This window comes from Eschrichtius robustus, chromosome 20, assembly GCF_028021215.1.
Source record: "Eschrichtius robustus isolate mEscRob2 chromosome 20, mEscRob2.pri, whole genome shotgun sequence".
NCBI lineage: Eukaryota > Metazoa > Chordata > Mammalia > Artiodactyla > Eschrichtiidae > Eschrichtius > Eschrichtius robustus.
Genome location: NC_090843.1, coordinates 19,188,946 through 19,200,022, shown reverse-complemented (window position 1 = coordinate 19,200,022; position 11,077 = coordinate 19,188,946). Strand labels below are relative to the sequence as shown.

At 55.3% G+C, this 11,077-nt stretch overlaps 1 protein-coding gene across 1 annotated transcript; it reads right to left on the bottom strand.

Moving 5' to 3' along the window:
- Positions 1-9,413: 9,413 nt before the first annotated feature.
- On the bottom strand, positions 9,414-11,077 carry LRRC3C (leucine rich repeat containing 3C). Its single transcript, XM_068531742.1, has 3 exons — positions 10,987-11,077; positions 10,795-10,926; positions 9,414-10,396 (listed from the first exon to the last, which is right to left on the bottom strand). The coding sequence occupies exons 1-3, from the start codon at positions 11,075-11,077 to the stop codon at positions 9,414-9,416; spliced, it is 1,206 nt and encodes a 401-aa protein (XP_068387843.1).

Genomic DNA, 11,077 nt, shown 5'->3' with positions numbered 1-11,077 from the left:
TTTCTTAACAAATTTTTAACAAGGAGCCCTGTATTTTTCATTTTGCAGCGGGACTTGTAAATTATGTTGCAGGTCCTTCTTGGTACAATTGGGCCCAGCCCAGTAGGCCCATCAGTCACATCAGAGACTGACCCTCACCACTCAGAACTTCCAGCACGTAGACGATGTATCCAGCCAGTATGGAACTGAGTTTGCTAGAAGTCTCCTGTAGTCATTCGAGGACTGAGTAACTGGGCCCGCCCCTCGGACTCCCAGAACCTCTGGCTTGTTAAGATCCAGGGCCCCATCCACCTGGCAGAGAGATGGGAAGTGATCAGCTAGATATTCCTGCAGTTAGTGAGACAGAGAGCTCGCCGCGGGAGGGGGAGCAGGTCTCCCCACTCAGAATGAGGATTCCCTCAGGGCGGGAGCCCAGTCTTTCCCTTAGCATAAAGAATCCTCCCTCGTGGACGTGCTGGCTGAGATCTCCCTGGAGTAGGCCAGTCACGCCCCATCCAACCTGCATCTGGCCCCTGCAACCCGTAGCCCCGCCCCAGGCTGCCCACTCCTGCCCCCAGCCATATTAAGCCCCTCCCCTCGCTCCCGTAGCCCCGCCTTCACCATCCGGCCCCGCCCCCGCAGCAGACAGTCTAGCCATCACCAGTTTGGCCCCGCCCCCATCTCCCCCCCAGAGACCCCCGCCAGCCGTTGAAGCCCCGCCTCTCGCCCCCTCAGTCCTGCAGTTACCACTCCAGCGTGCTCCGGAACTCCCTCATCACCCCGCCCCCAGCCTCCCGAAATCCCGCCCACTCCGTCCAGGCCCCGCCCCCAGGCGCCCCAGCTCCGCCCCCGCCGTGTCCCACAGCTCCTGCATCCTCCGCCCCTGGCCCAGCAGCGCCAGTCCTTCCCTCAGCCCGGCGGTCTGCTGTTCCGGGTCAGGCCCTTCAGCGCCAGCAGCTCCTCCTCCACCTAAGCCTGTAGCTCCCGAAACCTCGTGGGCTCCCGGGGGACCGGCTCAGGCCCAGACAGAGATATGAGTACAGGACAGTGGTGACTAGGACCCTACCTCGCCCCGTCTGCCTTCACATAACTTCACCCAGAGGGTCCCCCCACCCCCGGGCACAGAGGCCCCCTTCTGAGGCTTGGTGTCCTGTGTCTCCCTCAAGTACCCCTCCCCAGGGAGGATCAGGGCAGGGTCTGGTGTGGGGTGACGGGGGAGCTCAGCTCCTTACAGTATTTTTTGATGGACGTTGAGGATCCTGCAGAGGGGAAAGGGACACCACGGGTGACTGTGACCGAAGAAGGAGGACTGAGAGCCCTAAAGGAAGAGGCGTCCTCCTGACCGGTGGTGCAGCCCTGGGTGGGTTCAGCCTCATCCTGCCTAGAAGAGCCTGGTGGAGCCTGGGGCTGGGGCAGGATCAGGATGCACTTAAAGGCCCAGGAAACCCATGGCTGGGATGCCCATCATCACTGCATCCTGATAGACCCCTCTGCATCCCACCCACCAGCACCCCAGGGTTTTGAGAAAGAGTTCTGGGCTTGAATTCCTCACTTGACCGGTTTCTTTCCCTTGCTGGAGAAGGGGGATCTTTGTGTCACTCTCACCTTCTGAGACTTTGTCCACCCTTCCCCAGCCCCCATCACATTATGGGATGTGGAAGGAAGAAGAGTCCTTCAGCTTCTCTCACCTTCAGAGGGGAACAGCTTCAGGTTCTGGTCCTTGAATGGGAGGATGTCTGTGAGGGCTCAGAAATGGGGCACTGGCTGTCACTGACTCCCTACTCCTTGCCTTTTCTGGCTGGCTCACCTCACCACACATACCCACATAGTGTGGTCTCCGAGAGGGGAGGAGTGGTGAGAGGTGTATGATTTAGGGAGCTGCACAGAAAGGGTGGGAAGGGCCTGAGGCGGGGGCTGGGGTCATCAGTTGGTTTGGTGGGGCAGAGCCGAAAGAGGAATGGAAGACCCCCACCTCCCAGATTTCAGCCCTGAGACTGGGGCACCAACCCTGGACTGTTTGCCTCCCCTCCTCTCCTTCACATTTAGCTGGCTTCCACCCAGGGCACTCCACTGCTCTACCCAGTGACTACTGCTTGGGGTAGGCTGATGGTGGTGTTGGGACTGAGAGAGCCCTGGGGAAAGACAGGTTGTCAAGGGGCAGGTGGTGGTGGGGGAAGATGGAAGAGAAATGAAGAGAGGGGAACTTGGCAGAGGGAGGTGAGAAGTCCAGAAGGGGCTGGAGCTGTGAGGGGAAAGCACCGGCTGGAGTCTCAAAGCCTGGGTTTTGCTCACGGATTCCCCACTGAGTAGCTGGTGAGCCACTGGACTTTTCCGAGGTAGTTTCCTAAACATGTGAGACGGGGATTGCAGTAGCAAGTAGCCTACCTATTTCATGTGAAATAATAGATGGAAAAGTCCTTAGAAAAGAGAAGAGCGGTATTATAAAAGATGAAGATGCCATTGTTAGGGGGAACTGGATGAGAGGCAGGTATGGACGGGAGAGAGGTACATTAGGATGCCCTAATGATAGGCAAGGATGCAGGGGAGATTCAAGGGCTGTGGGAGGGAAGGAGTGGGGGCAAGCGTGTGTATGGATGGGGTGGGGCATGGAAAGCATCTTGGAGGTTCCCAACTCTGAAGCCAGCAGCAGTGAGGAGGGGGATGGAATGGCCCCTCCAGTCCTGCTCCCCTCCTCCAGGGTGGCTTCCCTCAGCATCTCACAGCCTCGCTCACCAGGTACAGACAGGTTTTCCCCATGCTCCTGAAGCTTCCTAGCTTCTTGTGCTGCGGGGGTGGTGCTGGCTCGGAGTGGGTGGGGCTCTCTTCCGATCCATGTCCAGCTCCCTCAGTGGCACCCCTAGGTCTACCCTTCTCTCAGCCCATTCCCTTGGAAGGAAGCGTGTGTGTGTGTGTGTGTGTGTCTGTGTGTGTGTGTGTGTGTGTGTGTGTGTGTCTCAGAGGGACAAGGGACCTGTGGGTTCTAGTCTTGCTTCTTCCCTGACTCCCTGTGTGACCTTGAACAACTCACCATCCCTCTCTGGGCCCTTTTGTAAAGTGAAGATCCCTGCCAGCTCTGTTAGCCTGAACCACTCTGGGCGGGGGCATGCCCCTTGGTGCATGAAGGTGAGGTTGAATCCTCAACCTGCCTCCCCACCTCACTCGGCAGCTCACCCCTTCTTAGGTTTTCCAGATCATTCACAATGCTGAGGTTTTGGATGTCCGTGGAATTTTGACATTTGCTGCTGACTGTGACAGAGATATTCACCAGGAGCCCTACGACTGCAGTCTTGGTGATCTTGGAGTCTTTTCTTGGTTCTCCAGGACAGACACCATGCCCTTGTGCTTGTTCCCATACATCCTTTGAGAGAACCTTCCCTGATGCCTTGACTCTGCATGATAAATTGCCCCGACCCCTAAAATGAATGAAAATTGAGTGCTGACTTCAGACATTAGTTTTAGTGTGGGGACTTGAGTTTTTTTTTTTTTTTTTTTAGACATTCTAAAAGAGGAAGAGAGTAATTGTCATAAGTGCAGAAATGAGTATTGTGACTGGGAGGAGATAAACTGGATTTTCCAGGGACCTGAGGCAGGTGTGTGGGTGTGGTGGTGATTGTGGGACATTAATCAGGGACAGAGAGACAAGAACAGAGAAGGACCATGATGTGCTGAATCAGGTGCTGGAGAGCCATCTTCACCCATCCAAAGGGCTGTCGTTTCCAGGGAGACTGGGCTACTCTGCACAGCGTCAGGGCAGATCTTGGTCCCGTGGAGGCAGGAACAAGGAGGAAGCCCTGGTAGAACAAGTATTTTTCCAATAGTCGTTCTGCATTATTTACTTCTGCCCTGATAGGAGGGAAACTTTCTCAAATGCATCACTGGCTCCCTGTCCCTGAAAGTGGACACTCCAAGATTTGACCTTTTTTGCAGGTAACTCAAAGTCAGTGAGATTAATATTATGCATTTTGCCAACATCCATAGGCCCCTTAGAGGCGGGGAGAATTATTTGTCCACACAGGGTCATTTAGAAGACACTACATGTAAATTGGTGCAGCCACTATGGAAAACAGTACAGAGTTCCTCAAAAAAACTAAAAATAGAGTTGCCATATGATCCAGCAATCCCACTCCTGGGCATATACCTGAAGAAAACTGTAATTTGAAGAGATACATGAACCCCAGGGTTTATTGCAGCACTATTTACAATAGCCAAGACATGGAAACAACCTCAATGTCCATCAATAGATGAATGGATAAAGAAGATGTGGTACATATATACAGTGGAATACTACTCAGCCATAAAAAAAGAATGAAATGAAATAATGCCATTTGCAGCAACATGGATGGACTTAGAGATTATCGTACTAAGTCAGAAAGAGAAAGACAAATATCATATGATATCACTTATATGTGGAATCTAAAATATGACACAAATTAACTTATCTCCAAAACAAAAACAGACTCACAGACATAGAGAACAGACTTGTGGTTGCCAAGGAGGAGGAGGGGTGGGGGAGAGACGGATCGGGAGTTTGGGATTAGCAGATGCAAACTATTATATATAAAATAGATAAACAACAAGGTCCTACTGTATAGCACAGGAAACTATATTCAATATCCTGTGATAAACCATAATGGCAAAGAATATGGAAAACAATGTAGGTACTTCCTTGGTGGTCCAGTGGCTAGGACTCCATGCTCCCAATGCAGGGGGCCCAGCTTTGATCCCTGGTCAGAGAACTAGATCCTACATGCCGCAACTAAGAGTTTGCATGCCACAACTAAAGATCCTGCATGCTGCAACTAAAAAGATCCCGTGTGCCGCAACTAAGACCCGGCACAGCCAAATAAATAAATTAAATAAATAAATAAATATTAAAAAACAAAAAAGAATGTATATACATGTATAACTGAATCACTTTGCTGTACACCAGAAACTATCAAAACATTGTAAGTCAACTATACTTCAATAAAATAAATTTAAAAAAAGAAGACATTACAGGGCCCTACTGCGTTGCTTTTTGAGTTCTTAAAAATACTTTTAGTAACGTCTCTCCCTGCTGTCAGGCTGTTGATACTCCCTGCTGTTATTCTATCTGTAGTGAACTTTTTTCCTACTTCAAATATACTGCTTCTAACCTGTTGTATCAAGGAAACCATAGTTCCAAAATTATTAGAACTCTATGTAAAATAAGATTTTAAAAAATAGGCAAAATAAATGGGTTCTGAGTGAGTGCTCCTGTGGACAAAGTACCTGAACCTTTGCTTTAGATGCCCCTTCTGGGCTCACGTGGCCCCTGTGCACACCTCTGTCGCCCGGGCTGTCATCACTAACTGTCAGGTCTTCCAAGGATGGGCACCACAATTTCCTCATCTTTGAATCTGCAGCGCCTGGTATGTAGTAGTAACTCAATAAATGTTTGTTGAACGAGCCAGTGGACTTGTGGTGGCATCCGCTTTGGCAGCTCAGATGTCTTGCTCTGTCTGCTTGCTTTTCTGCCTTCCTGGTTTGGGAAATCATGCCTTACAGGCAACCGAGGTTGCTGATAACAGGGCCCCAGAGAAACGAGGGGAAACTGTTTCTGGTTGGAACTCCCCATAGTCTAATAGGGGGGGTACTTGGAAGAAGCTGCCTGGGTTCTCCTGGTTTTGATACTGACACCCCTCATTCAGGGTTGCACTTGGAATGTCTGCACAGGAGCCCAGGACAGGAAGGGTGGGGCACTACTTCTTAACGGCCTCCCTCAGCTCCCTGGTACTCGGTTTGTTCTCTCTCCACTTCCTTTAGTAGATAACTAGGCTTTTAGGTGCTTCAGTCTCTGTGTCTGGGGGATGTCTTGGTCTCACCAGCATCAGAGCTCCCCAAAGAGAAAGGACCCTATTTCTTCCATTAGTCTGGGGGTTCCCTGAGAGATAGGGTCATAGCTCTCCTCCTCAGACTGGGGCTCCCTGAGGGCGGCATCTGCTTTCTCTGCTGCTCCAGAAGCTGGTGGTGGAAGGGCTGAGTGAGGGACTCTCCTCTCCTCCCACCCCCACCCACAGACCACCGGCTCCAGGGTGCTGCCCATGGATGACAAGCCGGGATCTGCCTTCCTGAGTTCTTGCATCAGAGCTGGACCAGGCATGTGGCTGGGCTCTCTTGGTAGCTGGCAGCCTTTTTTTTTTTTTTTTTTTTTTTGGCTGTGTTGGGTCTTCGTTGCTGCGCATGGGCTTTCTCTAGTTGCAGCGAGCAGGGCCTACTCTTTGTGGTGCGCAGGCTTCTCATTGCAGTGGCTTCTCTCGTCACGGAGCACGGGCTCTAGGCGCACAGGCTTCAGTAGTTGTAGCACGCTGGCTCAGTAGTTGTGGCTCACAGGATCTAGAGCACAGGCTCAGTAGTTGTGGCGCACGGGCTTAGCTGCTCCGCGGCATGTGGGATCTTCCCGGACCAGGGCTCGAACCTGTGTCTCCTGCATTGGCAGGCGGATTCTTAACCACCGCACCACCAGGGAAGCAGCTTTGTTCCTGGCTCCAGCACATCCCGTTGGGAGAGGTTGGTCTTGACATAGCATGTCCCCCTTTCCTCTGTACCAGGCAGAAGGGCCAGAAGCAGGCAACAAAAATGAGGCCATCCAGCTGCCTTGCCAGGGCCCACGTGGCATCTCGGAACACTGGTCCTATGATCACTGGTCTCCGGCAGAGATAAGGATGGGGCTGAAACCACTTATGCCACCCCTTCCTGCCTGCCCAGAGGACAAGCACAACCCGGAGGCCAGGGTGCTGATGGTAGGGCTTAGGGGTTCAGTAACTTGTCCTAGCAGGAGCTTCTCTGAGTCTGTGGCCGCCCCACTTTGTCCAGTCTCCTGTGATGGGCTGAGCAGAAGTTACTGCGTTGGACACCCCCGTCGCACCAAGTTCTGACTCAGAGACCCCCAACTGGCTCGGGTGAAGGGGTCTCTCCCTGGGGAGGAGAGTCAGTGAAGCACCTGCCTGCCACCTCCCCACCCTGCCCCCCCATCTTCTGCCCCACTTGGCCTCTCTCTCCTTTCCCTCCTGTCCTAGCTCCAGAGAGGGAAAGAAATTGGAGCCAGAGGGGAGCCATAATGATAACTGGTGGGACGTTTATTATCCAGGGCTCCAGGACCCCTCCTGACCTGGGCTCCAAGCAAAGCTTCCTTCCCTGGATCCTTTCCCATCCTGAACTTACCTCTGATCATTGGGGTTAGGGGTGACGGTAGGGGAACCCACTCTCTGCAGACCTTAAAGATGCTATCTCCGCTGCTCAGGATGACAGGGAGTTGAATGAGCCTCCAGGAATGGGCATCAACGATAGGGACACGGGGCCCCACCCGACCCCCACCCTCCCACCCCCATGGGTCTCCACAGTCTATTTCCCAGAACCTAGGGAGATGAGTCCCAGCCTGATTCCAGAAGGGGGTGGGTGAGCAGAGTGGGACAGATTCTGAGAGTGGCAGGGGAGGGACTGATGGAGGGTTTGATAGGGATGGGGCCAGGATTCTAAGGCCCAGGCCAGGATGTGGCTGGGTGGACGGTCAAAGGTACAGCCTGAAACTTCCCACATCCAAGTTCTTTCCTCCATCCCTGAGCACCTCTGGAAATGAAGAGGGAGGCCCATGTCTCCTGAGAAAAGAAGATGGGGGGCTGTCCCACGTTCTTCTGAGATGAGTAAGTTGAGGTTTCCTGGATGAGGTGAGGAAGCTCAGCGTTGGAGTGCTGGGAAGAGCCTCAGGGATCGCGAGAGGAGGGGGCAGGGCTGGAAAGGAGACAGGGAAGTCGGGATGGGTCAGAGGGACCAGGGGAGGTGACGGATTCCTCTTTGCCACTCCTTGAGTGGCCTCCTAGTCTGCCCCAGGCTCTGCCATAAGTTGGGTGGAACCCTGGTTCAGTGGTTCTTATCTTCAGTTTCTACTAGGGTTCCCGAGGGCTTTCCCAAAGTGGCTGTTTCCTCCATGGAAGCCACATGATGAATCACCCTCACAGGGGCAAGGGACCTTGAAAAGCCTATTTGGTGATAGCGATGTCTCATATGGCCCCCTCCTTCAGCCAACCTGGTCTCTGCCCTCCCCCTCTGCCCAGGAATTCTTTTACTAACTTCGGGCACATCCAGTTTCTCCCTACCCCCTGCCCAGACTCCCGCTGAGAGAAGGGACAGACTGCTAAGAGAGTACCGGCTCCCTCTTCCTTTACTTCCTGCGCACCCCGAGCAGGGTGGAGACTGATGCCTGGGCTTTGGCCTCCTTCCCTCCTCCCTTGTTGTCCTCCCTCCGTGTCCCCTCCCATGCCCCATCCTTCCATTCCATCATCATTAATGCATAGGCCCTGGCAGGCCTGGCAGACAGACTCTGGTGTCAGGAGCTGGGAGGTAGGATGGGAGAGAGGAGCTGGCACCCAGCCCAGCGGGAGCACCCGCACCAAAGGGGTGGTGGAGGTGGCAGAGAAGATCTCAACACCCTCCCACGCCTCACTGCGGGGCCACACGTGTTCAGCAAACTGAATGATAAGAAAGAGATCGGGGCATCAATAAAGGGGCTTTATTGAATTGTCCAGTGATGTTCTGGGGATGGGAAACCTCCCCACCTCCCTTCCAGCTCTCTAGTGACCCATCCCCAGCTCAGGCAGAGCAGAAACTTCTTCTCCCCCAAGGGAAAGGGTTCAGGAAGCCCTTCTGGGTAAAAAGGAGAGAGCAGAGAGATAGATAGGGAATCTCCGGAAAAGGAAGCAGGGAACCCTAAGCCAGGGGGTCACAATAGAAGGTACAGGGAGAGGAGCCTGGGGCCGTGAGAGAGGCAAGAAGCACGGGGCAAGGGGCGGGGAGGGGAGCTTTTCGGCAGAGGCGGTGGGAGAAGAGAGGAGGAGCCCACGGGGTCCTTTCTGACCTCACTGCCAGCTTGGTCCCACCATCCCCTCGCCCCTCTATGCGCCCTCTTCTCCAGCCCCCAGGTATGTCTTGCCGCTGCCCAGACATTCCAAGTTGTTTTACATCTTCTTCGTCTTGGCCCACCATCTTTCAGCTGGGGGCCTCCCTCTTCTGCCCAAAGCCCCCCTCATTCTTGCAGAGTCAGTTCAAACATCCATACAGCGCAGCCTTTGAGATCACCTCTGCCACGCTCTCAAGCTGCCTGCTCCTACCTCCAAGTTGGCATACGTGACCATCTACCATCATTCTCTGTTCTGTGGTCCCCCCATCACTGTGGACTCAGAAGCTCTGGGTCTCTGAGTCTAGCACAATCCAGGCCCAGAGTCGGCATCAAAACTCCCAGGCACCAAAGATGGTGTTGGTGGAGTGAGAGAGATCAGGTGTTTCGGGGAGACAGAGGAGGAAGGACGTGGAATTGGGGGATGGGAAGGGGCTGCAGAGGAGGCAGAGGGGGTCGGAGGAGAAGAGAGGGCATAGGAGCAGGGGTGTGGGGTGCAGGGCCGGAAGAGGAGCCCTGGTCATCAGACCACCGTGCTGAGGGTAGAGGAGTCCTCAGAGCGCGCAGGCAGCGCGGGGGCCCGCTTGAGGGGACGTCGGGTCTCATCCCGGTTCTGCCACACGTACTGGGCCAGATAAGCCACCACCAGCACCAGCCAGCCCCCCATGGTGACCAGCAGGGCCACGTCGGTGCTGTGCCGGGCCCCGCCCCGCCCCGTGCCACACAGCTCTTCCTCCCTGACCAGCGGCAGGAACTCCTGCCCCACGAGGTCTGATCGGGCTCCCGGGCCACAGACGATGCCCGTCCCAGTGCCCGGTGCCAGCCTCACCCGCCGGAGCACCTCCTGGAGGGCACAGTCGCAGCGCCACGGGTTGGCAGACAGGTTCACTTGGATCGGCAGCCCCACAAAGGCCTCCACGGGCACCGAGGCCAGCCGGTTGGCAGAGAGGTCGAGGTGGCGCAGCGTGCCCGCCAGGCCCTGGAAGGCAGCCCCTGAGAGGTGGGCAAGGACATTATGGGAGAGATCTAGCTCCTCCAGGACAGGCAGGTGCTGGAAGGCCCCAGCCGGCACGGACGCCAGCCGGTTGGCATCCAGGTAGAGCTTGCGGGTGTCGTTAGGGATGCCGGTGGGCACAGCCCTCAGGCCTGCCCGGCTGCAGCGGAACGTCCGCTCCCCAGCTTCTTCTGCCACGTAGCAGCCCTGGGGAGCCAGCCGGGGGCTGGGCACTGTACCCCGTGTGCCTATCACCAGCAGCAGGGACAGGAGGTGACCAGCTGGTGGGAGCATGGCCGCAGATTGGCAGAGTCCTGGAGTGGAGCAAGATCTGGGGAAGAAAAAGCCCCATAAATGAAGAATGAGCCAAGAGACTTCCGTTCCCACGGCCAGCACTCTCTTCCTGAAGCCCCCCTGTGGATCCCTTTTGGGCCGGGGCCTCTCCTTTGGGGGGTCTCTCAGGCCTGGGTGGCTTTTATGCTTCTTTGGGGTCCAAGACTCCTTATTGGGCCCTTTGGGTAGAGGGTCCCCTGGGCCCGAGACTCTTCTAGGGTCTCTCTGATTCTGGCAGGCTAATCTATGAAATCTCTTGGTCCAAAGCCCTACTGGTCATTCTGGGTCTGGGGGCTCCTCAGTGTCTGCTTCTGCTCATGTATTGATTTCCTTCATTGGAATACAGGCTTCTCCAGCCGGCCTACCTGGATGGCTGCCAGGTGGGCCAGGTAGGCACCAGAGGGCCCGATTAGCAACAGGGCTTTGCAGCATCCAGCTAGGCTAGGTGATTCAGGCCCCAGCTTCTGTACCCGTTCACCCTTTCTCCTGCAACGTCCGCCCCTCTGCCCATCCCGGCTTTGTCCTCTCCGCCCCACTCTTCCTCCCTGTCCTCTCCCTCCTCCTCCCAGCCTCTCACCCCTGCTGGTGGGAGAGCCTTCTCCTGTGCTGCCCCCTCCCCGGAAGTAGCCTCCCTGCCGCTCGGCTCTGGAGACCCGCTTCCTCCTCCAGAAGCCTTGCTCGCTCGCTTGTAGCTGCTGGAAGTTGGGGGCTGGGGCCCAAGGGTGTTGGGTTTCCTGGCATGTGACTCCAGGCCCCAGGTGTCAGATACCTGAGCCATGGCCTGGCCAGGCGATGCCAAGAGAGGGCAGATCCCGGACCCTGATGAACTCTGTCTTGGGAAGACTGGGCCCCAATTCCAT